At 35.6% G+C, this 22,919-nt stretch overlaps 1 protein-coding gene across 2 annotated transcripts in view; it reads right to left on the bottom strand.

Moving 5' to 3' along the window:
- IL15 (interleukin 15) overlaps positions 1 to 22,919 on the bottom strand; it is a 343,143-nt gene that overhangs the window by 3,930 nt on the left and 316,294 nt on the right. For both annotated transcript variants that reach the window (XM_074229252.1, XM_074229251.1), the window contains exon 6: positions 467 to 604. In XM_074229252.1, the coding sequence (XP_074085353.1) occupies positions 467 to 604 (138 nt within the window). The remainder of the gene's footprint in view (positions 1 to 466; positions 605 to 22,919) is intronic.

A 22,919-nucleotide genomic window follows, 5' to 3' on the forward strand; every position in this document is an offset into this window, starting at 1 on the left:
GGAATTGTGCATAAACTGAAATTAGGTTCCATTAAATCAGATTAGAATTAATGATGTCTCATTACTTTAGCCAATCTCCTTAAGCACTTTGCTTATTCTGGGAAGGCTTCAGATTACTTGAGTGTGATCTATTTGCCTGAATCAGGCTCCCTCCCAAGCAATCTAATCAAAAGGGTTTTTAAAAAGTTCTTTAGTTTTTGTTTCTTTACAGAGTTAGGGGCCCATAGATATGGAATGTGGCATATGATATCACACTTTTTTCAATGTGTTTTTGGTTTGCTGAATTTTTGCTCTCTTCTTCATTATAAAGGGTTGCTCTTTGAGAAGAACAGAAAAGTAGAAATAAAGGGGGAAATGCTGGTGATGTAGAAACACATTATATCAATTAATATCTGCTAAAAGGTAAAATCAGACAAAAACCAAAGCCATATCATATTTTAATTTCACCAATTCATGGAAAGCTCACCCTATCTGATGATAATGTGGTGTTGGCAAGAATGATGACATTTTCTACTGTTTCATTGAGACTGGTATCATTGCCTTCATAGGAAATCACACGAAGCTCCAGAAGAAAGCACCTCATCATGGTGATTTTGCAATTTGGCTGCAAGCAGAATTGAAAAAGAACTGTTTTTAAAAAAATATAATTTCATATTTTAAGATTTTGGATGAAAAACGTATTCTATACAAACATTGACTAAGGAAATATCATGCTCCAAGATGTTACATCTATAAAATGTCTAGCTTATGGAGTTTTTAGTTTGGCTGACACAAAAGAAAAATCTACATTCAGAAGAACCCACCATCTATGACAGCAATGTAGTGGTTCATGGGAAACATTTTGGACTAGCAGACCTGGATTTCTGGTTCAAGTTATCCCATTGACTCTCCCTTTAACCAGTCCCTTCTGAGATTCACAGGATTTAAAGCTGAAGACATCACATAGTCAAAACATCTTTTATATTCATGGAATCTCATAGTTGTAACTTCAGAGGCAACCAGGATCTTTATTAGAATCTATTTCTACAACTTACCCTATGAAGAGGGAGGCAAGACAACTACATGAATTCATCCCTCCCTTCATAAAGGAACTTGCCTCTAAAAGATTTAGTGTTCATTCATTTTGAACCATTCTCATTGTTACAAATATTTCTTGTGTTTAGTGCAGGTAAAGGGTTAAAACTGGAGTCAGAGGCCCTGTACTTGAATCCATTACATATGCCTATGCCATTTCCTAGTATCAATGATTTAAATTTTGAAGGGACCTCAAATTCATCTATTCTACTTGTCTCACCATCTTATAGATGAAGTGATTTGCCTCTGGTCACACAGGGAGAATCAGATAAGGATTTGAACCAAGTGTCTCCTTCCCTATAGGCAAAATGGAGAGTGCTTTCTACTAACCTCTCAGAAGTATTGGAAAGATCACATGAGGTACTCTGTTGGAAGTGTCTTGAAAAGTTATAAAGCATTTACATTATTGAAAGTTGTTTTTTTGTTTATTTTTTTTTTACTACTAATCCTTAAAAAGTAATTTTCCTTTAGACTGAGGTACACACAGAAAATGTTGGAAGTCAGATTCCCTTTTCAGTAGGCTAATTCAGTCAAGGAAGAATTCCTTGCTTCAGCTTCAGCTTCAGCTTCAGCTTCAGCTTCAGCTTCAGCTAAGCCCTTGAGACTTTCAAGAGTTACTAAAAATCAATTTCTCAAATGCTTGATGCTTAATTATTTATATAGTCTATATGGAAGAAGTATAAAATTACAAGACACATCAGACTCAGGGTAAGCAGGATGACCCACACTATCCAAATAGAGCTCTTGTTGGCTGGGTGATTCGAGATCAGTATATTATCTAAATATCAAGGAGCTTTTTCTGAAATTTTTGCAGGAGATTCTGAATTGGTAACTATAAAAAATGCCAAGTTTTAGTGTTGGCAAAGATTGACATTACCAAAAAGATTCTGATTAGGATACTGTTGATGGAAAGTTCAATCATAAATAAACTCAAAAATACAATCTTATCTATGGAGCAAAGGAAAAGGGAAGAGAGACTATTTTTATCCCCAGAAATGTGGGAGAAATCAGAGGTGCCTCAGGTAACTTCAGTCCAATTAAGGTAAAAATGTTTCCTTTAGGCTTTTGAGAGAATTAATCAGTTTTATAGATTTGTTGCTTGGTTTAAACAACTTGTAATAGGCAGGATTATTTTATTTTATTTGTAAGAGGGAGAGATCATTGTATTAATGTATATATTTGTTCAACTTGCAGAAAACAGAGAGTATGTGCGTTTGTAATGAAGACATGGCTGGGTCAGCTATGGAATTATGTGGTGGGTAGTACAATTGGTAATATAATTTCCCTGACTCTAACATATTTTCTAACAATGACTTCTATTTTTGTCTTCTGTCTATCACAAAGTAAAAAGGTCCAAAAAAGGTTTAAAATAGTCTTACTATGGTTTAATTATTTTTTCATTTTTTGGTTTCTCCAGCTTCTTTCAAAGAAAGGAAGCATTGTAAAATAAATATAGGCATATATATATATATATATATATATATATATATATATATATATATATATATATATAGCCTAGGAGTAGAGCTCAAACCCTCAAAATGAGCAAAAAAAGCCCCCCCAAAAAAAGAGTGCTATCTATGGAGATAGAGATGATAAAAATGCCACCTCAGAAAAAAAGTGACATATTACTTACATGTGAAGTATGACAGGAGTTTATGAATTGGAGTAAAATCCAAAAGCTCATAAATGAGCTTAAAAATGAATTTTAAAACAAAACAAGAAAGGAAGAAAAAGTGGGAAAAAAATAGAGTTATGAAGGAAAATTATGAAAAATTGATCAAAGAAATCAACTTCTTTAAAAGTAAAAATAACCAATTGGAAAAAAAGAATGCAGCTCAGATAAAACTCAAATTGACCAACTGGAATGGGATTGCTACTCAATAAAAAAGAATTTTTAATTTAAGCCAATTGGAAAAGGAAACACAAAAGCTAACTGATGAAAATAAAACCCTAAAAATTAGAATTGGACAAACAGAAATTAATGACTCTGTGAGTCACCAAGATTTTAGCAAAGTCAAAAGGCTGAAAAAAACTGAGAAAAATTGAAAGTACTTTTTAGGAAAAACAATCAACTGGAAAATAGAACCAGAAGAGATAATTTATGAATTATTGATCTACCAGAAAATCTAGATCAATAAATAAAGCCTTGAAAAAATTTTAAGGTAATTAATAGGAAAAACTGTTCAAATATATGCAATAAAGAGGTCAAAGTAGCCATTGAAGAACAGAACACTTCCAGAAAGAGACCCAGTATAAAAAAAAAATCCAAGGACTATCATTTCAGAATTCTCAAATAAAGGATTAAATAATTATAGTCAATGCTAAAGCTCTTAAGAGAGAACTTCAGGGTATCCCAGTATTTAGAGTACTTAGAGGCTCTATACATAATTAAATCAGAAGTAACTTTATATTATTAGATACTTAGACATTTGTAGTATCATAGGGGAAGGGGATGTGAACTTAATAGAAGAGTTGAACATAAAGGGATTAAGAAGTGATCTTATCTTGATAAGTAAAAGCACTTCTGGCCAGGATGGAAGAGAGAAGTCAGATTTCATCTTAACCTCTCCTGGCTTTCCTTCATAACTAACATGAACCAATCCTCTGAACATAATTTGGATCCACAAAACTCAGAGAAGATTTGAGGAGAAAAACATCTACTGACAAGGTCTGTACCGGGGAATATAGGTGAGTCAGGGACAGAGAGCAGAGAGCCAGCTCAGGGGAGGTAGGGTTATGCCTGGGGACTAACCTGAGAACAAATATGGAAGTATTTGCTATGTGTGGGGTAGCAGGGAGATCTCCAGCATGGAAGCATTTGCAGTGCTGGGGACATCGATCAAATCAGATTGATTGGCCTAGAAGACCAGGGCTACAATCCCCCATGTTTTCAGAGAAGTCCCTGTGTTTGCAGTTGAGTCCCCTCCTTCCCATTCCTCTCAGAGAAAGTGACTTTTTCCTGAACAAACACAGTAACAGCCCCCCACCATGTCCCCAGGATCAGGTATGGGCTGCAGATCTCCCCCAGTGCTGATTGAGGATTAAGTAGATTAACTGTATAGCCAAAAGCTCAGCTCACTTTGTTCCAGGATAACTTAGATACTGCTGCTCCCCCTCATCCGATCTAAGTAAGTATCTGGCATCCCCTAATGGTTGGTTCACTTGTAGTTCCTAATCACAGTGAATAAAGCCTCTAGGGAGGTCAACAGCAAAATTCTGTGAACCAGGTCCTTTCCCCAATACAAGATCCTAGGAAAAATGAAGAAAGGCCAGCAAAAAGCAGGGTCCATTGAATGTTACCTCAAAGACAAGGATCCCAACTCAGAACTAAAATTTCAGAGGAGAAAATGGATTGGTCTCCAGCCCAGAAGACTTCTTAGAAGAGATCAGGAAGGAGTTTAAAAATCCATTGGGAAATTTGGGAAAAGAAACATAAGAGAATATTAACACTTTGCAAGGGAAAATTATCATCTTGCAACAAGAAATCAAATTCTTCAAAAATACAATTGGACAAGTGTAAAAAGAAAATGATTCTCTCAAAACTACAATTAGGCAAATGGAAAACTTCAAAAATAGAATTAACCAATTAGAAAATGATTTTCAAAAAGAAGAAATCTCCTCTAATAAAAGATTGGAATCTGTGGAAACCAATTTTTTCATGAGACAATAAGAATCTGATAACAAAAATAAAAAAAAGAAGACAATGTAAAATACCTCAAATGGACACTTGTGACTTCTTTGTGACTAATAAAATGATTTAAAATTAATATCTCCTTAAAAAGGGGAACAATAAAGAGACAGGAGGATGGAGATTGAATGGGACAAATTATATCACATGATGAGATGCAAAGGACCTGTTGCAATAGAAGGGAAGAAGATAGGAGGTAAGAACTGCCTGAATCTTACTCTCATCACATTTGAGTCAAAGAAGGATTAATACACACACACACACACACACACACACACACACACACCACACAGTCAGTTAAGTTTAAAACTTATCTTTCAAGTATTAAAAGGGGAAAGGGGGATGAGGGAAGCAGGAAGGAAAAGAGGAATTGACAAAAGGAAGGGAAGGAAGAAGGGGTAAAAGGAAAAGGGAAAGAAAAGAGAGGGAAGGTTGGATATAAGGGGGAAAACACACTGAAAGAAGTGGTATTCATAAACAAAATACTGGGAAATAGGGATAAGGTAAAAAAAAGGAAAATACAAAAATAGAGAAGATAGCATGGAGGATAATAAAAAGTTAGTAATTATAACTTTGGCTGTGAATAGGATGAACTCCCAAATAAAACATAAGCAGATAGCAGAGTAGATTAAAAACAAGAATCCTACAATATACTGCTTCCAAGAAACCAATTTGAAATATAGAGATACATATGGAGTAAAGGTCAAAGGTTGGAGAAGAATATAATATATTCAGTTGAAGTGAAAAAAGGCAGGGGTAGCTATCCTTATCTCAAACAAAGCAGCTACAAAAATGTAGCTCATTAAAATTTATAAAAAGGAAACTATATCCTTATAAAAGGTACCATAGACAATGAAGCAATTTCCATATTAAATATATATGCACCAAGTGGTATATCATCCAAATTCTTAGAGGAGAAGCTGAAAGAGTTACAGGAAGACATAGACAGCAAAACTCTACTGGTGGAACAACTCAACCTCCCTCTCTCAGAATTAGATAATTCTAACCATAAAATAAACAAGAAGGAAGTTAAGGAGGTAAATAGAATGTTAGAAAACCTAGACATGACAGACCTTTGGAGAAAAGTGAACAGGGATAGAAAGGAATATACCTTTTTTTCCTGAAGTATATGGCATCTACATAAAAACTGACTATGTACCATGGCATAAAAATCTCATAATCAAATACAGAAAGGCAGAAATAGTAAGTTCTTTTCAGAACATGATGCAATAAAAAATCATGTGCAATAATGGGCTAGGGAGAGATAGACCTAAAACTAATTGGAAACTATATAACCTTATTTTAAAGAATGAGTGGATCAAACAATAAATTATATACAGAATTAATGATATCATCTTAGACAATGACAATAATGAGACAACATACCAAAAGTTATGAGATACAGTCAAAGCAGTTATTAGATGGATATATTATATCTCTAAATGCTTATATGAATACAATAGAGAAAGAGGAAATCAATGAACTAAGCATGCAATTAAAAAAATTGGAGAACAAATTTAAAAACCCCAATTAAATGCCAAATTAGAAATTCTAAAAATTAAAGGAGAAATTCCTAAAATCAAAAGCAAGAAGACTATTGAACCAACAAATAATACCAAGATTTGGATTTATGAAAGAAATAATAAAATAGACAGACCTTTAGTTAATTTTATTTTTAAAAAGAATGGAGAAAACCAAATTACTCATATCAAAAATGAAAAAGGTGGGTGACTTCAGGCCAAGATGGCAGAGAGAAGACAGGTAAACTGCTAAACATCTCCTGATCTTCCCTCAAATAGAATATGAAACAAACCTCTTAACAGAAATCCAAACTAGAAAACACAGAAAGAAAAGCCAGGAGAAGAACATCTACCTCAGGATCTGTCTTCTGAGATAGTGGGTGAGTCTGGGTGCAGAGGGCAGACTCTTCAGGGAGCATGGGACTGGGTGAGACTGGGGGCCTGGATCAGCCTTGGATTAGCCTGATTAGCTGTTGGGCAGGAGCCTGGGAGCTGAGAGCCTGAGAAACTGACCAGCTTGATCAGCAGCAGGGCTAGAGCCTGGTCAGCCACAGGGGCACTGGCCAATTAGGGAGCAGAAGCATTGGTTGTAGTGCTGACCTCTGGAGCTTACAAGCAGGGCTAGAGGGAGAGCTGCAGTCATTGATCCCAGGGCTTCTCTTGTCAGGAGGAACTCAGAATCCATACCTTCATTTCATCTGAAGACCCTTCCCAGAACAAACACAGGCTAAGGCCAAGCAGCAGAACCAGCTCAGCTGTGAATAGGGAGACTGATTGCCTCGCCCCATGGTAGAGGCCACCATTGTTCAAAGATAAAAGAATTTAATGGCTTCAACCACTCCTTCCAGGGCAAGAGAGAAGGCCTCAATCAGACATTTGAGAGAAAGAAACAAGCATCTCCTACTGGCTAGCTGGAGATATTACCTTCAGTGAGCAAAACCTCTAGCACCACTTACTGGACATCTGGAGATGTTGCACTCAGTGAGTAAAGCCTCTAGAGATCCCAACACCAAACCTCTGTGAACCAACCTCTCCCAAACACAAGGTCTTTGGATAATGAAGAAAGGCCAGCATAGAGGAGGGTCCATAAAAAAATTCTTAGAAGAAAAAGATACTAACTCAGAGAGACCTAGAACCTCTGAGGAGAATATGACCTGCCATCCAGCACAGAAATACTTCCTTGAAGAAATAAGGAAGGAGTTTAAAAATCATTTGGAAAATTTGGGAGAGAAAACTGACACCTTGCAACAAGAAAACAATTCTCTCAAAACCTCAATTAGTCAAATGGAATATTCTTACAAAAATAGAATTGACCAATTGGAAAAGGAGTTGCAAAAGGTAAAAGATGAAAATTCTTTTCTTAAAAAAAATGGAGTCTATGGAAACTAATGAATTCATGAGATAGCAAAAGTCTAAACAAAATAAAAAAATCAAGAAATTAGAAGAAAATGTAAAATACTTCATCAGCAAAACCACTGACTTTGAGAATAGATTGAAGAGGGACAACCTGAGAATTATAGACCTTCCTGAAAACATTGAAGAGAAAAAAAAGCCTGGACTTAATATTATAGGATTTAATGAAGGAAAATTGCCCTGATATCATGGAACTAGAGGGCAAAATAGTTATTGAAAGAATACATCTATCCCCTCAGGGAAGAGATCCTAAATTGAAAACACCAGGGAATGTTGGGGCCAAATTCCAGAACTATCAGATAAAAGAGAAAATCCTGCAAGCAACCAGAAAGAAACAATTTAAATACCTAGGAGCCACAGTAAGGACAATGCAGGACATGGCTTCATTAACATTAAGGTATCAAAGGGCCTAGAATGAGATATTCTGAAGAGCAAGGGAGCTTGGACTGCAACCAAGAATCCACTACCCAGAAAAGCTAAGCCTTCTCTTCCAGGGGAAAAGGTGGACATTTAACAAAATGGGAGACTTCCAACAATTCCTGATGAAAATACCAGAGCTAAATAGAAAATTTGAACATCAGACAGGAGGTGCAAGAGACACATGAAAAGGTTAAAAAAAAGGTGGGGGTAAAGAGAAAAAAAAATAACTGCCATCTACTAAGATGAAACTGGCTATGTCCCAGCATGGGAAAAAAGATTCTCATAACTCTTGAGAATTGTAACTCTATCACAGAGAATATACTTAGCCAGAAGGGATGGACACTCATGACTCATCCATGATATTGCTATCCACTGGGAAGCAATGGATATCCCTATTTGGGAGAAAGACTCTAATAACTCTCGAGAACTGTAACTCTATTAGAGAGAATGTAGTTATCCAGAAGTGATGGATACTCAGGAATTTCTGAGACTCAGATAAAATGATTTAAAACACTACCTCTTTAAAAAGGGGGGCAGGAAGGAAACTGGAAGATGGAGGGGATTGAATGGGGGTAAATCTCATTACATAAAGAGGGACAAAAGACCTATTGTAATACAGGGGAAGAAGGGAATAGATGAGAAACACCTGAATCTTCCTCTATCATATTTGGCTTAAAGTTAACTTACACATACTCAGTTAACTTGAGGAACATTTTACCTTTCAAGTATTAAAAGGGGAAAAGGGGAGGGAGTAATGTAGGTAGGGAGAAGAAGAAAAAAGGTGGGAAAGGGAAAAGGGAAAGGGGAAAGAAAGGGTAAGGGGAGGAAATAGGAGGGCAAACACATGGAAGGTAGCAGTATTCAGAAACAAAACACTGGGGAATATGGATAATATGAAAAAAGGGGGGAAAATACAATCAGAGGGAAGATAGAATGGAGGGCAATAAAAATGAGCTCACCAGTAATAAGAAGGAAACTAAAGTAATAATTTGACACTATTTTGCCTAACTATATGCTAATGATTTTGATAATCTAAGTGAAATGGATGAATATTTACCAAAAAAAGTTGTCCAGGTTAAATGAAGAGGAAATTAAATAGCTAAATAACTTTATCTCACAAAAAGCAATTCAACAAGCCATCAGTGAAATTCCTAAGAAAAATATCTCCAGGGCCTGATGGATTCACAAATGAATTTTATGAAACATTTAAGGAACAATTGGTTCCAATTCTATATAAGCTCTTTGGAAAAATAGGTAAAGATGGAGCAATATCTAATTCCTATGATAATAATAAAATGGTGCTGATACCTAAGCCATGGCAGAATCAAAACAAAGTAAGAAAATTATAGATTTCCCTAATGAATATGGATACAAAAATCTTAAATAAAATCTTAGCAAAGAAATTATAACAAGTTATAACTAAGATAATACAGTATGATCAAGTAGGATTTATTCCAGGAATGCAGGGTTGGTTCAATATTAGTATAATTGACTATAAGCAATAACAAACCTCACAGAAATCATATGCTTATCTCAGTAGATTCTGAAAAAGCCATTAACAAAATACAGTACCCATCATTGTTGGAAGGGTTGTAGGAAATCTGAGACACTATTACACTGTTGGTGGAGCTGTGAACTCATCCAACCCTTCTGGAGAGCTATTTGGAACTACACCAAAAGGGCAACAAAAATGTGCATACCCTTTGACCCAGCAATACCACTACTGGGTCTATATCCTGAAGAGATGATAAAAAAGTGTAAAAACATTACTTGTACAAATATATTTATAGCAGCCCTCTTTGTGGTGACAAAGAATTGGAAATCAAGTAAATGTCCTTCAATTGGCAAATGGCTTAGTAAACTGTAGTATATGTATGTCATGGAACACTATTGTTCTATTAGAAACCAGGAGGGATGGGATTTCAGGGAAGCCTGGAGGGATTTGCATGAACTGATGCTGAGTGAGATGAGCAGAACTAGGAAAACACTGTATACCCTAATAGCAACATGGGAGTGATGATCAACCTTGAAGGACTTGCTCATTCCATCAGTGCAACAATTGGGAACAATTTTGGGCTGTCTGCAAAGGAGAGTGCCATCTGTATCCAGATAAGGAGCTGTGGAGTTTGAACAATGTTCAAGGACTATTCCCTTTAATTTAGAAAAAAAAAACAGATATCTAATTGTCTGATCTTGTTACCTCTTAGACTTCTTGTCTCTTCTTTAAGGATATGATTTCTCTCTCATCACACCCAATTTGGATCAAGGTACAACATGGAAACAAAGTAAAGACAGATTGCTTTCCATGGGTGGGGGTGGGGGGGAGTAAGATTGGGGGGGAAAGTGTAAAACTCAATATCTTTAATAAAAATAAATTAAAAAAACAAAAAACAAAATACAGTACCCTTTTCTACTAAAACTCTAGAGAAGAGAGGAATAAGTGAATTGTTACCTAGAATAATGAGTAGTATCTGTATGAAACCATCAACAAGTATTACATGAAATGGGGATAAGCTAGAAGCATTCCCATTAAGATCAGGGGTGAAACAAGGATGGCCATTATCACCACTGCTATTCAATATTGTATTAGAAATGTTAGCTTCAGCAATAAGAGAAGCAAAAGAAATTGAAGGAATTGGGAAGAAAGAAACAAAACTCTCACACTTTGCAGATGACATGATGTTATACCCAGAAAACCCTAAAAATTCATCTAAAAAACTACTGGAAACAATTAACATTAGCAAAGTCGCAGAATATAAAATAAACCAACACACATCCTTAGAATTTACACACACACACATTATATATAATCTAGGAAGATGCAGCGGCAAGAGCTAGAAAGAGAAATCTCATTTAAAATAACTTTAGATAATATAAAATCCTTGGGAGTCTACCTGCCCAGACAAACTCAGAAAATTATAGAACAATTTTCTCAAGTAAAATCAGATTTAAATTACTGGACAAATATGAACTTCTCATGGATAGGCCAAGATAATATAATAAAAATGACAATTCTACCAAAATTAAAATGCTTATATTGTGCCATTCCAATCAAACTTTCAAAAAATTAATTTAATGAAATAGATGAAATTATAACTAAATTCATAGTGACAAAAAAAAGTGAAGTATATCAGGGGATTTAATGGAAGAAGTGCAAAAGAAGGTGGCTTAGCCTTACCAGATCTAAAATTGTATCATAAAGCACCAGTCATCAAAACTGTCTGGTACTAGCTAAGAAAGAGAATGTTGGATCAGTGGAATAAACTAGGTGTAAAAGAGACAGCAGGAAATGATTATAGCAATCTTCTGCTTGATAAACCCAAAGAATCCATCTTCTGGGTTAGGAACTCATTCTTCAATAAAAAAAAAAAAACTTTTGGGAAAATTGGAAGATAGTATGGCAGAAACTTGGATTAGACCAACATCTCATACCCTACACCATGATAAGATCAATATAAGTACAGGATTTATACATAAAAGACAATATTATAAGCAAATGAGAAGAATAAGGAATAGTTTACCTGTAAGATCTTTGGAAAGGGGAGCAATTTATCACCAAGAAAGAGATAGAAAATATCATAAAAACCAAACTGGATAATTTTGATTAAATTAAATTCAAAAGCTTTTGTACAAACAAAACCACTGTAACTGAGATCAAAAGAAATGTAGTAAATTGGGAAACAAATTTTTTAATTACTGTTTCTGACAAAGGATTCAATTCTTTTTTTAAAATTTTACCTATTTAAGGCAATGGGGTTAAGTAACTTGCCCAAGGTCACACAGCTAGGTTGTTAAATATCTGAGGCTAGATTTGAATTCCGATCCTCCTAACTCCAGGGCCAGTGCTCTATCCATTGTGCCACCTAGCTACCCCTGAAAGTACTCATTTCTAAAACATGTAGAGAATTGAGTAGAATTCATAAAAAAACAAGAACAAACAAGCAAAAAAAACCACAAGTCACTCCCCAATTGACAAATGGACAAAGGATATGCAAAGGGAATTTACAGATAAGGAAATCAAAGCTTTCTATGGTCATATGAAAAATTGCCTAAATCATTACTGATTAGAGAAATGTAAAAGCATCTCTGAGGTACCACCTCACACTTCTCAGATAGGTCAATACAATTAGAAAGGACAATGATTAATGTTGGAGGGGATATGGGAAATCGGGGATACTGATGCATTGTTAGTGGAGCTGTGAAATGATCAACCCTCTCTGGAGAGCAATTTGGAATTATGCCCAAAGTGCAATAAAAATGTGCATACCCTTTGATCCACCAATACCACTACTGGGTCTATACTGTGAAGAGATCATGAAAAAAGGTAAAAACATCACATGGACAAAAATATTCACCGTGGCTCTGTTTGTAGTGGCAAAAAATTGGAAATTGTGGGCATGACCATCAATTAGAGAATGGCTAACCAATTTGTATTATATGTATGTGATGGAACACTATTATTCTATTAGAAATCAGGAGGGATGGAATTTCAGAGAAGCCTAGAAACTCTTTCATGAACTGATGCTGAGCAAGATGAACAGAACCAGAAGAATACTGTAAAACCTAAGAGCAACATGAGGATGACAGTCACCTTAATGGATTTGCTTATTCCATTAATGCAATAATTGGGGACAATTTGAGGGTATCTGTGATAAAGAATACCATCTTTATCCAGAAAAAATAAATGAGGAGTTTAAAGAAAAACCAAACATTTTTACCTTCAATTTTTTAAAAAAAATGTTATCTTATGCCCAAAATAATTTTGCTATCTCTAATATTTTATTTTCTTCTTCAAGGATATGATTCTCCTCTCAACACTTTCAATTTCGATTAATATATAGCATAAAAGCAACATAAAGATCATCAAATTACCTTCTGTGGGGGGAGGGAAGGGAGGGTGGGAGAGAAATTGCAAAATTCAAAGCATAAAAATGATAGGTAGAAACTACTATTGGATATAATGGTAAACAAATAAAATATTTATATATAAAAAGAAAAAAAGAAGTGATCTTATCTTAATTTATATTTTAGTTTAGGAAGGGTTTAGTACCAAGGTTGGGTTTTCAAAGGGACAGCGAGAGAGAGAGTGTGTGCACCTTATTTGACTGGAAAGGGCTGTAGGGCTATGGTTGGCATACTATAGAGAAGGAGGGACTGAACTTCAAAATATGAAGAGAGATGCTTTTGCTTAATCCTTTGGCTACAATTGGAGGGAATATGCTTGTGGGGGTGGTAAAAATGCTCATGAATTGATTGGACTTTGCATGATACTTTGGCTCATGAGGATTGTATGTTCATGGAGGGTAATTGAAAATGGGTAAGGTATAAAGTGATTATAATTTGATGTGATTAATGAGCTTTGAGACGTATATTTCTAATGACACAGAAGAAGGGAGAGTACTTAGTGACTATAAGGCAATGCTACTTAACAATCAATCAGCCTTTGAGAACAGTGCTTCTAAAAGGAAAGGAAAAAAGAGTTGTAGGTACAAGACAGGGTTAAAATAAGAACACAAAATGAATGACTATACTAAGAGAAAGCTAGGCATTAGGGAATAAACACCAGGTGAAGAGGCACAAAGACTTATAAAGTAGAGGGAATGAAGGGAGGGTGTGAATCCTGAGTAAAATACTATTCAACAGATTTGGCCCAGAGAAGTAATAACAAACATTCCCTATTGAGTTTAAATATTTATCCTACTTTACAGGAAAGTAGGAATGGAAAGGGAAAGAAAAGAGATAAAGGGACTGATGAAAGGGAAGATGAAGGTATGATGAAGATAAACTTAATGTTAAAATTTAAAATAAGAGTTAAAGGGGAAAGAGAGCAAAACATTGGTGAGGAGGAATAAGAGGAAAGATAAATAAATAATTAGTCATTTTAGCTGTAAGTTGTGAATGTGATGAATTCTCCCATAAAAAAGCAGACACCAGAATGGATTAAAAACCAAATTCCTATAATGTATTGTTTACAAGAAACACATTTGAAACATAGAGATATATCCAGGCTAGAAGGTTGGAGCAAAGTATGTTATGCTTCAGCTGAAGTTAAATACCAGGGGGTAGCAATCCTGATCTCAGATAAAGCAAATGTAAAAATAGATCTCATTAAAAGGAATAAGGAAGGAAACTACAGCTTCTTAAAAGTCACCACAGTTGATGAAGTTATATTATTATTAATTATTATTAAACATATATGCTTAGTGTTATAGCATCAAAATTCTTATAGGAGAAGCTGAAAGAATCACAAGGACATAGATGGCAAAACTATAATAATTGGGGATCTCAACTTCTCTCTCAGAATTAGATAAATCTAATCATAAAACAAACAAGAAGGAGCTCAAGAAGGTGAAAAAGATCATCTCTGCTCTGAAGATCAGGGGAGCTAAACCCTCTATTTTAAGGAGGAAATTGGACATTTAGCAAATTAGGGGACTTTCAGTCTTTCCTGATGAAAAGATCAGAGGTAAACAGAAAATTTGGTCTTCAAGCAGGAGACTCAAGAGTTACATGAAAAGGTAAACAGGGGAAAAGAAAAGCTGTTACTCAAAATGATTAAACTGGCTATATCATTACCTGGGAGGAAGATTCTTATAACTTTTGAGAGTTATTAACTCCATTAGCAGGAATATACTTAGGCAGAAGGAATGGACATTCATGATATGTCTATATGACTTTGATGGAATGAGTTAAAAATTATATTTCATTTAAAAAGGGGAAATAAGATGGCAGGAAGAGGGAGCCTGGATGAGGTAAATTATATCACATGAAGAGGTACAAGCATCTATTATGATAGAGGTGGAAAAAAAGGAGGAGGTAAGAACCACTTGAATTTTCATCTCATCAAATTTGGCTTAAAGAGGGATTAAGACACACACTCAATTGAGTTTAGAAATTTATCTTACCTTTCAAGTATTAGGAGGGGAAGGGTGGCAGTGGAGGGGAGGGTAGGAGGAAAGGGAAAGGGGAAAGAAAAGGGAGGGAGTTGGTTAGAAGGGGGGTAAACACATCGAAGGAGGTGGTGTTCAAAAGGAAAACATTGGGGAGGAGGTGAAAAGGGGGGATAATACAAAAGGAGGGAAGATAACATGGAGGGCAAAAAAATAATTAGTAGAGACTTCCGACCAAGATGGTGGAGAGAAGACAGGCACAGTTCTAAAGTCTCCTGGTCTCTTCCCCATCTATCACATGAAACAAACCTCTTGAAATAAATCTGACCCACAAAACCCAGAAAGAAAAGCCAGGAGAAAGAACATCTACCTCAGGATTTGTCTCTGGCAGCAGCTGTGGCTGAATTCAGGTGGGTGAATCTGGGCCCAGAGGGAGGATCAGCCCTGATCAACCAGACTAGCAGCTGAATTGGAATCGGGAGTCTTATGGCCTGAGAGCCTGACCTGCTGGATCAGAGGTGGGGCTGGACAGAGGGGCGTGAGTCTGAGGGGGAGCAGAGGCACTGGTGTTGGAGCTGTCCCCCTGGAGATCCTGGACAGGGCTAGGGGTAGAATTCTGGAGCAGTAGAGCTGCGGACACCATCCCTGGGCTCCTCTGGTCTGAGTCCCATTATAACTCAGACTTTTTCCCTAACAAACAAATGCAAACTGCTTCTGCCTCAGGCCCAAGTGTGTGAGCAGAAGAACCAGCCCAGCTGAGGAAAGACCTCAGGCCAGGGTAAAGCCCACCACTGAATGAAGGCAAAAGAATTCAATACCTCCAACTCCTCCCTTCAAGGAAAGGTAGAAGGCCTCAACCAAGGTCACAGACACTCCAGAGAGAGCAACCAGCACCTCCTACTGGCCAGCCAGAGAAACTGCACTCAGTAAGTAAAGCCTTTAGTGATCCCAAGCCCCTGTGAACCAGCCCCTCCCCAACTCAGGTCTTAGCAAAATGAAGAGGGGTCAGTGGAAAGGTGGATCCAAAGAAAAATTCTTGGAAGGGAAAGACCCTAACTCACAGAGACCTGGAACCTCTGAGGAGAATACAATCTGGTCTTCAGCACAGAAAGACTTCCTTGAAGAAATAAGGAAGGAGTTTAAAAATCAACTAGAAAACTTGGGGGAGACAATTAATACCTTGCAACAAGAAAACAAATCTCTCAGATCTTCAAATGGGCAAATGCAAAAAGAAATTAATTCTCTCAAAACCTCAATTGATCAAATGGAAAGCTCTTTCAAATGTAGAATTGACCAATTGGAAAAGGAGTTGCAAAAGGTTAACGAAGAAAACTCCTCCCCCAGAAAAAAGAATGGAGACTACAGAAACTAATGACTCCATGAGACAGCAAGAGTCAGTTAAACAAAATCAAAAAATAGAAAAAATAGAAACAAATGTAAAATACCTCATCAACAAAACCACTGACCTCGAGAATAGATCGAGGAGGGACAACCTGAAAATTATAGGACTTCCTGAAAACATTGAAGAGAAAAAAAAGCCTGGACTTAATATTACAGGATCTAGTGATTGAAAACTGCCCTGATGTCATGGAATTGGAGGGCAAAGTAGTTATTGAAAGAGCACATCGATCCGCACCAGAAAAAGATCCTAAAATGAAAACACCAAGGAATGTTGTGGCCAAACTCCAGAACTATCAGATAAAAGAGAAAATCCTACAAGCAGCGAGAAAGAAACATTTTAAATATCAAGGAGCCACAGTAAGGATCACACAGGACCTGGCTGCATCAACAATAAGGGATCGAAGGGCCTGTAATAAGATATTTCAAAGAGCAAGGGAGCTTGGAATGCAGCCAAGAATCTACTTTCCTGCAAAGCTGAGCCTTCTCTTCCAGGGAAAAAGATGGACATTTAATGAAATGGAAGAATTACGAAAAATTTCTGATGAAAAGACCAGAGCTAAACAGAAAATTTGGACATCAAACAGGAGGTTCAAGAGACACATGAAAAGGTAAAAAAAAATGGTGGCGGTAAAAGGAAAAGTAAGTTGAAACTGGCTATATCCTAGCATGGGGGGGGTGGGGAAGATTCTCATGAATCTTGAGAATTGTAACTCTAGCAGTTACAGTTACAGTTACAGAGAGAATATACCTAGCCAGAAATGATGGACATTCATGACCTATCCATGAGTCTGTTATCTAAAGAGATTTAACTGGCTTTAACCCCACTTGGGAGAAAGACCCTAATAACTCTCAGGAATTTTGACTCTATTCGATAGAATATACTGAATTAGAAGGGACAGACACTCAGAACTTTCTATGACTTAGATAGAATGATTTAAAAAACACTACCTCCTTAAAAAGGGGGACAGGAAAGAGACTGGAGGAGGGAGGGGATGGAATGGGGTAAATCTCATTACACTAAGAGGTACCAAAAAAACCTATGGTAATAGAGGGGAAGAAGAGAGCAGAGGAGAAACACCTGAATCTTCTTCTCATCAGACTTGGCTTAAAGTCAACCTACACATACTCAGTTATCTTATAAAACATCTAACCTTTCAAGTATTAAAAGGGGAAAAGGGGAGGGGGGATGGAGAAAGGGAAAGGGAGTGGGGGGAAAAGGGAAATAAAAGGAAGGGAAAAAGGGAAAGGGGAAAGGGGAAAGAAAGGGGAGGGTGTGATACAGGAGAGCAAACACACTGAAGGGGGTGGTATTCAGAAACAAAATACTGAGGAATATGGATAAAGGGGGGAGAAAGGGGCAAAAATACAAATGGAGGGAAGATAGCATAGAGGGCAATAAAGAATTAGTAATCATAACCTTGAATGTGAATGGGACGAACAATCCCTTAAAACATAAGCGAATAGCAGAGTGGATTAAAAACCAGAATCCTCCAATATGCTGCTTACAAGAAACTCATTTGAAGCAGAGAGATACATATAGAGTAAAGGCAAAAGGTTGGAGCAAAATATATTTTGCTTCAGCTGAAGTAAAATAAGCAAGGATAGCAATCCTTATCTCAGACAAAGCAGCAGCAAAAATAGATACCATTAAAAGAGATAAGGAAGGAAACCTTATCCTCCTAAAAGGTACCATAGACAATAAAGTCATTTCAATATTGAATATATATGCACCCAGTGGGACAGCACCCAAATTCTTAGAGGAGAAACTGAAAGAACTACAGGAAGACATAGATAGCAAAACTCTACTAGTGGGAGACCTCAACCTCCCACTATCAGATCTAGATAAATAGAATCATGAATTAAGTAAGAAAGAAGTTAAGGAGGTAAATAGATTGTTAGAAAAAATAGATATGGTAGACTTATGGAGGAAATTGAATGGGGATAGAAAGGAATATACCTTTTTCTCTGCAGTACATGGAACTTATACAAAAATTGACCATGTACTAGGACATAAAAACCTAATGATCAACTACATAAAGGCAGAAATAATGAATACATCTTTCTCAGATCACAATGCAATAAAAGTCATATGCAATAATGGGTCAAGGAGATATAGACCCAGAACAAATTGGAAACTGAATAACTTCATTTTAAAAAATGAGTGGACCAAAAAAAAATTATAGAGAGAATTAACCATTTTATCCTAGATAATGATAATAATGAAACAACATACCAAAACCTATGGGATTCATTCAAAGCGACTCTCAGGGAATATATTATAGCTCTAAATGCTTACATGAATAAATTGGAGAAAGAGGAAATCAATGAACTAAACATGCAACAAAAAATTAGAGAAAGAACAAATCAAAAATCCCCAATTAAATACTAAATTAGAAATTCTAAAAATTAAAGGAGTAATTAATAAAATTAAAAGCAAAAAAACTATTGAATTAATAAATAAAACCAAAAGTTGGTACGATGAAAAAACCAATAAAATTGATAAACCTCTTGTCAATTTGATTAAAAAAAAAGAAAGAAGAAAACCAAATTGCTAGTATCATAAATGAAAAAGGTGAACTCACCACCAATGAGGAGGAAATTAAAGTAATAATTCGAAATTATTTTGCCCAACTCTATGCCAATAAATTTGATAATCTAAGTGAATTGGATGAATATTGACAAACATATAAGTCGCCTAGGTTAAATGAAGAAGAGATTAAATACCTAAACAACCCTATCTCAGAAAAAGAAATTCAACAAGCCATTGTTGAACTCCCCCCAAAAAATCTCCAGGGCCTGATGCATTCCCAAGTGAATTCTACCAGACATTTAAGGAAGAATTGGTTCCAATTCTATATAAACTCTTTGGAAAAATAGGGAAAGATGGAACTCTGCCTAACTCTTTCTATGAAGCCAAAGTGGTGCTGTAACCTAAACCAGGAAGAGTTAAAAGAGAGAAAGAAAATTATAGACCTATTTCCCTGATGAACATAGATGCAAAAATCCTAAATAAAATCTTAGCAGAACGATTACAACAAGTTATCACTAGGATAGTACATTATGATCAAGTAGGATTCATTCCAGGAATGCAGGGTTGTGTTAATATTAGGAAAACTGTTAGTATACTCAATTATATCAACAACAAACCCATCAGAAATCATATGATCATATGAATAGATGCTGAAAAAGCTTTTGACAAAATTCAGCATCCATTCCTATTAAAAACACTAGAGAGTGTAGGAATAAATGGACTGTTCCTTAAAATAATTAGCAGTATCTATCTGAAACTATCAACAAGCATTATATTCAATGCGGAGAGGCTAGAGGCATTCAGCATCAGTCATCAAAACTGTTTGGTATTGGCTAAGAAATAGAGTAGTGGACCAGTTGAATAGACTAGGTATAAAAGCAGGAGATGATTACAGTAATCTGCTGTTTGATAAACCCAAAGAGTCTGGCCATTGGGATAAATACTCCCTCTTTGACAAAAATTGCTGGGATAATTGGAAGTTAGTATGGAAGAAACTTAGATTAGAACAACACCTCACACCCTTTACCAAGATAAGATCCAAATGTTTACAGGACTTAGACATAAAAAAACAATACTATAAGCAAATTAGAAGATCAAGGAGTAGTTTACCTGTCAGATATATGGAAAAGGGAGCAGTTTATGACTAAGGAAGAGTTGGAGAACTTCACCAAAAACCAATTAGATGATTTTGATTACATTAAATTAAAAAGCTTTTGCACAGATAAAACCAATGTAACCAAGATCAAAAGAAATGCAGTAAATTGGGAAACAATCTTTACAACCAATGATTCTGACAAAGCATTCATTTCTAAAATATACAGAGAACTGAGTCATATTTTTAAAACAAAAAGCCATTCCCCAATTGACAAATGGTCAAAGGATATGCAAAGGCAATTTACAGATGAGGAGATCAAAGCAATCCATAGCCATATGAAAAAATGCTCTAAATCATTATTTATTAGAGAAATGCAAATTAAAGCTTGTCTGAGGTACCACCTCACACCTCTCAAATTGGGCAATATGACCAGGAAGGATAATGATCATTTTTGGAAGGGTTGTGGGAAATCTGGGACACTATTACACTGTTGGTGGAGCTGTGAACTCACCCAACACTTCTGGAGAGCTATTTAGAACGATGCCCAAAGGGCAACAAAAATGTGCATACCCTTTGACCCAGAAATACCACTACTGAGTCTATACTGTGAAGAGATGATGAAAAAGGGTAAAAATATTACCTGTACAAAAATATTTATAGCAGCCCTGTTTGTGGTCGCAAAGAATTGGAAATCAAGTAAATGTCCTTCAATTGGGGAATGGCTTAGCAAACTGTGCTATATGTATGTCATGGAACACTATTGTTCTATTAGAAACCAGGAGGGACAGGATTTCAGGGAAGCCTGGAGAGATTTGCATGAACTGATGCTGAGTGAGATGAGCAGAACCAGGAAAACACTGTACCCCCTAACAGAAACATGGGAGTGATGTTCAACCTTGAAGGACTTGCTCATTCCATCAGTGCAACAATCGGGAACAATTTTGGGCTGTCTACAAAGGAGAGTGCCAGCTGTATCCAGATAAGGAGCTGTGGATTTTGAACAAAGTTCAAGGACTATTCCATTTAATTTAGAAAAAAAACAGATATCTTATTGTCTGATCTTTTCACCTCTTAGTCTTCTCTTCTTTAAGGATATGATTTCTCTCTCATCACACCCAATTTGGATCAAGGTACAACATGGAAACAAAGTAAAGACTGACAGAGTGCTTTCTGTGGGGGGGGGGAGAGGGAAGCAAGATGGTGGGAAAATTGTAAAACTCAAATAATACCTTTAATAAAAATTAATATAAAAACGAATTAGTAATTATAACTTTGAATGTAAATGGGATGAACTCCCCCATAAAAAGGAAGTGAATAGCAGAATGGATTAAAAACCAGAATCCCATGATATGCTGCTAATAAGAAACACATGTGAAGCAAAGAGATACATAGAGAGCAAAAATGTTGGGGCAGAATATATTATGCTTCAGTTGAGATGGGAAAAGCAGGGGTAGCAATTCTTATCTCAGACAAAGCAGATGGAAAAATAGATCTAATGAAAAGAAATAAGGAAGAAAACTACATCCACTTAAAAAGTACCATAGACAATGCAATATTCCAATACTAAATATAAATGCACCAAGCAGCATCCAAATTCTTAGAGGAGAAACTAAGTGAGTTAAAGGAAGACATGGACAGCAAAACTCTACTGGTGGGGGACCTCAATCTAACCATTAAACAAACAAGAAGGAAGTTAAGGAGGTGAATAGAATGTTAGAAAATTTAATATGATACACCTCTGGAAAAAATTGAACAGGAATAGAAAGGAATATACCGTTTTTCTTCAGTACATAACACCCCCACAAAAACTGACCATATATTACAGCATTAAAAATCTCATAATCAAATGCAGAAAGGTAGAAATATTGAATGTATCCTTTTATGGCATCCTGAGTATACTAAAGAGCCATAGAGAGATAGACTTAAAACTAATTGGAAATTAAATAATCTAATTTAAAGTATTAGTCGATTAAACAACAAATCATAAAAAGATTAATGATTTCATCTAAGGCAACGACAATAACTAGAGAACTTACCAAAACATGTGGAATAAAGTCAAAGCAGCTATTAGGGGATATATTATATCAGTAAATGTTTACATGAGTAAAATAGAGAAAGAAGAGATCAATGAACTGAGAATGCAACTAAAAAAGTTAAAAGAATTTAATTTAATAACCCCAAGGAAATTCCAAATTAGAAATTCTGAAAATTAAAGGTCTTATTATAAAATCAAAAGCAGGAAAACTATTGAACAAATAAATAAAACCAAGAGTTAATTTTGTGGAAAAAAACCCAAAAAATAGATAAAACTTTGTTTAATTGGATTTTAAAAAAAGGAACAAGAAAACAAAATTACTAATATCAAAAATGAAAAAGATGAATTCACCGTCAATGAGGAAGAAATTAAAGTAATAATTCAGAACTATTTTTCTTACCTGTATGCCAATACATTTGATAATCCAAGTGAAATGGTTAAATACTTATAAAAAAAAAATTAACCAGGTTTTAAAGAAGAGAAAATTAAATATTTAAGTAATCCTATCTCAAAAAGAAATTGAACAAGACTTCAATGAACTCCTTCAGAAAAATCTCCAGGAACAGATGAATTCACAAGTAAATTCTATTAAATATTAAATGAACAATTGGTTCCAATTCTACATAAACTATCTGAAATAATAGGTGAACCTGGAACTCTGCCTAATTCCTTCTATGACACAATTATGGTGCTGATACTTAAACCAGAAAGAGTCAAAGCAGAGAAAGAAAATTATAGACCAATTTCCCTGATGAATATGGATGCAAAAATTATAAATAAAATGTTAGCAAAGTGATTACAACAAGTTATTACAAGGATAATACATCATGACCAAGCAGAATTTATACC

The sequence above is a fragment of the Macrotis lagotis genome, chromosome 3 (assembly GCF_037893015.1).
Source record: "Macrotis lagotis isolate mMagLag1 chromosome 3, bilby.v1.9.chrom.fasta, whole genome shotgun sequence".
Classification (NCBI taxonomy): Eukaryota; Metazoa; Chordata; class Mammalia; order Peramelemorphia; family Peramelidae; genus Macrotis; species Macrotis lagotis.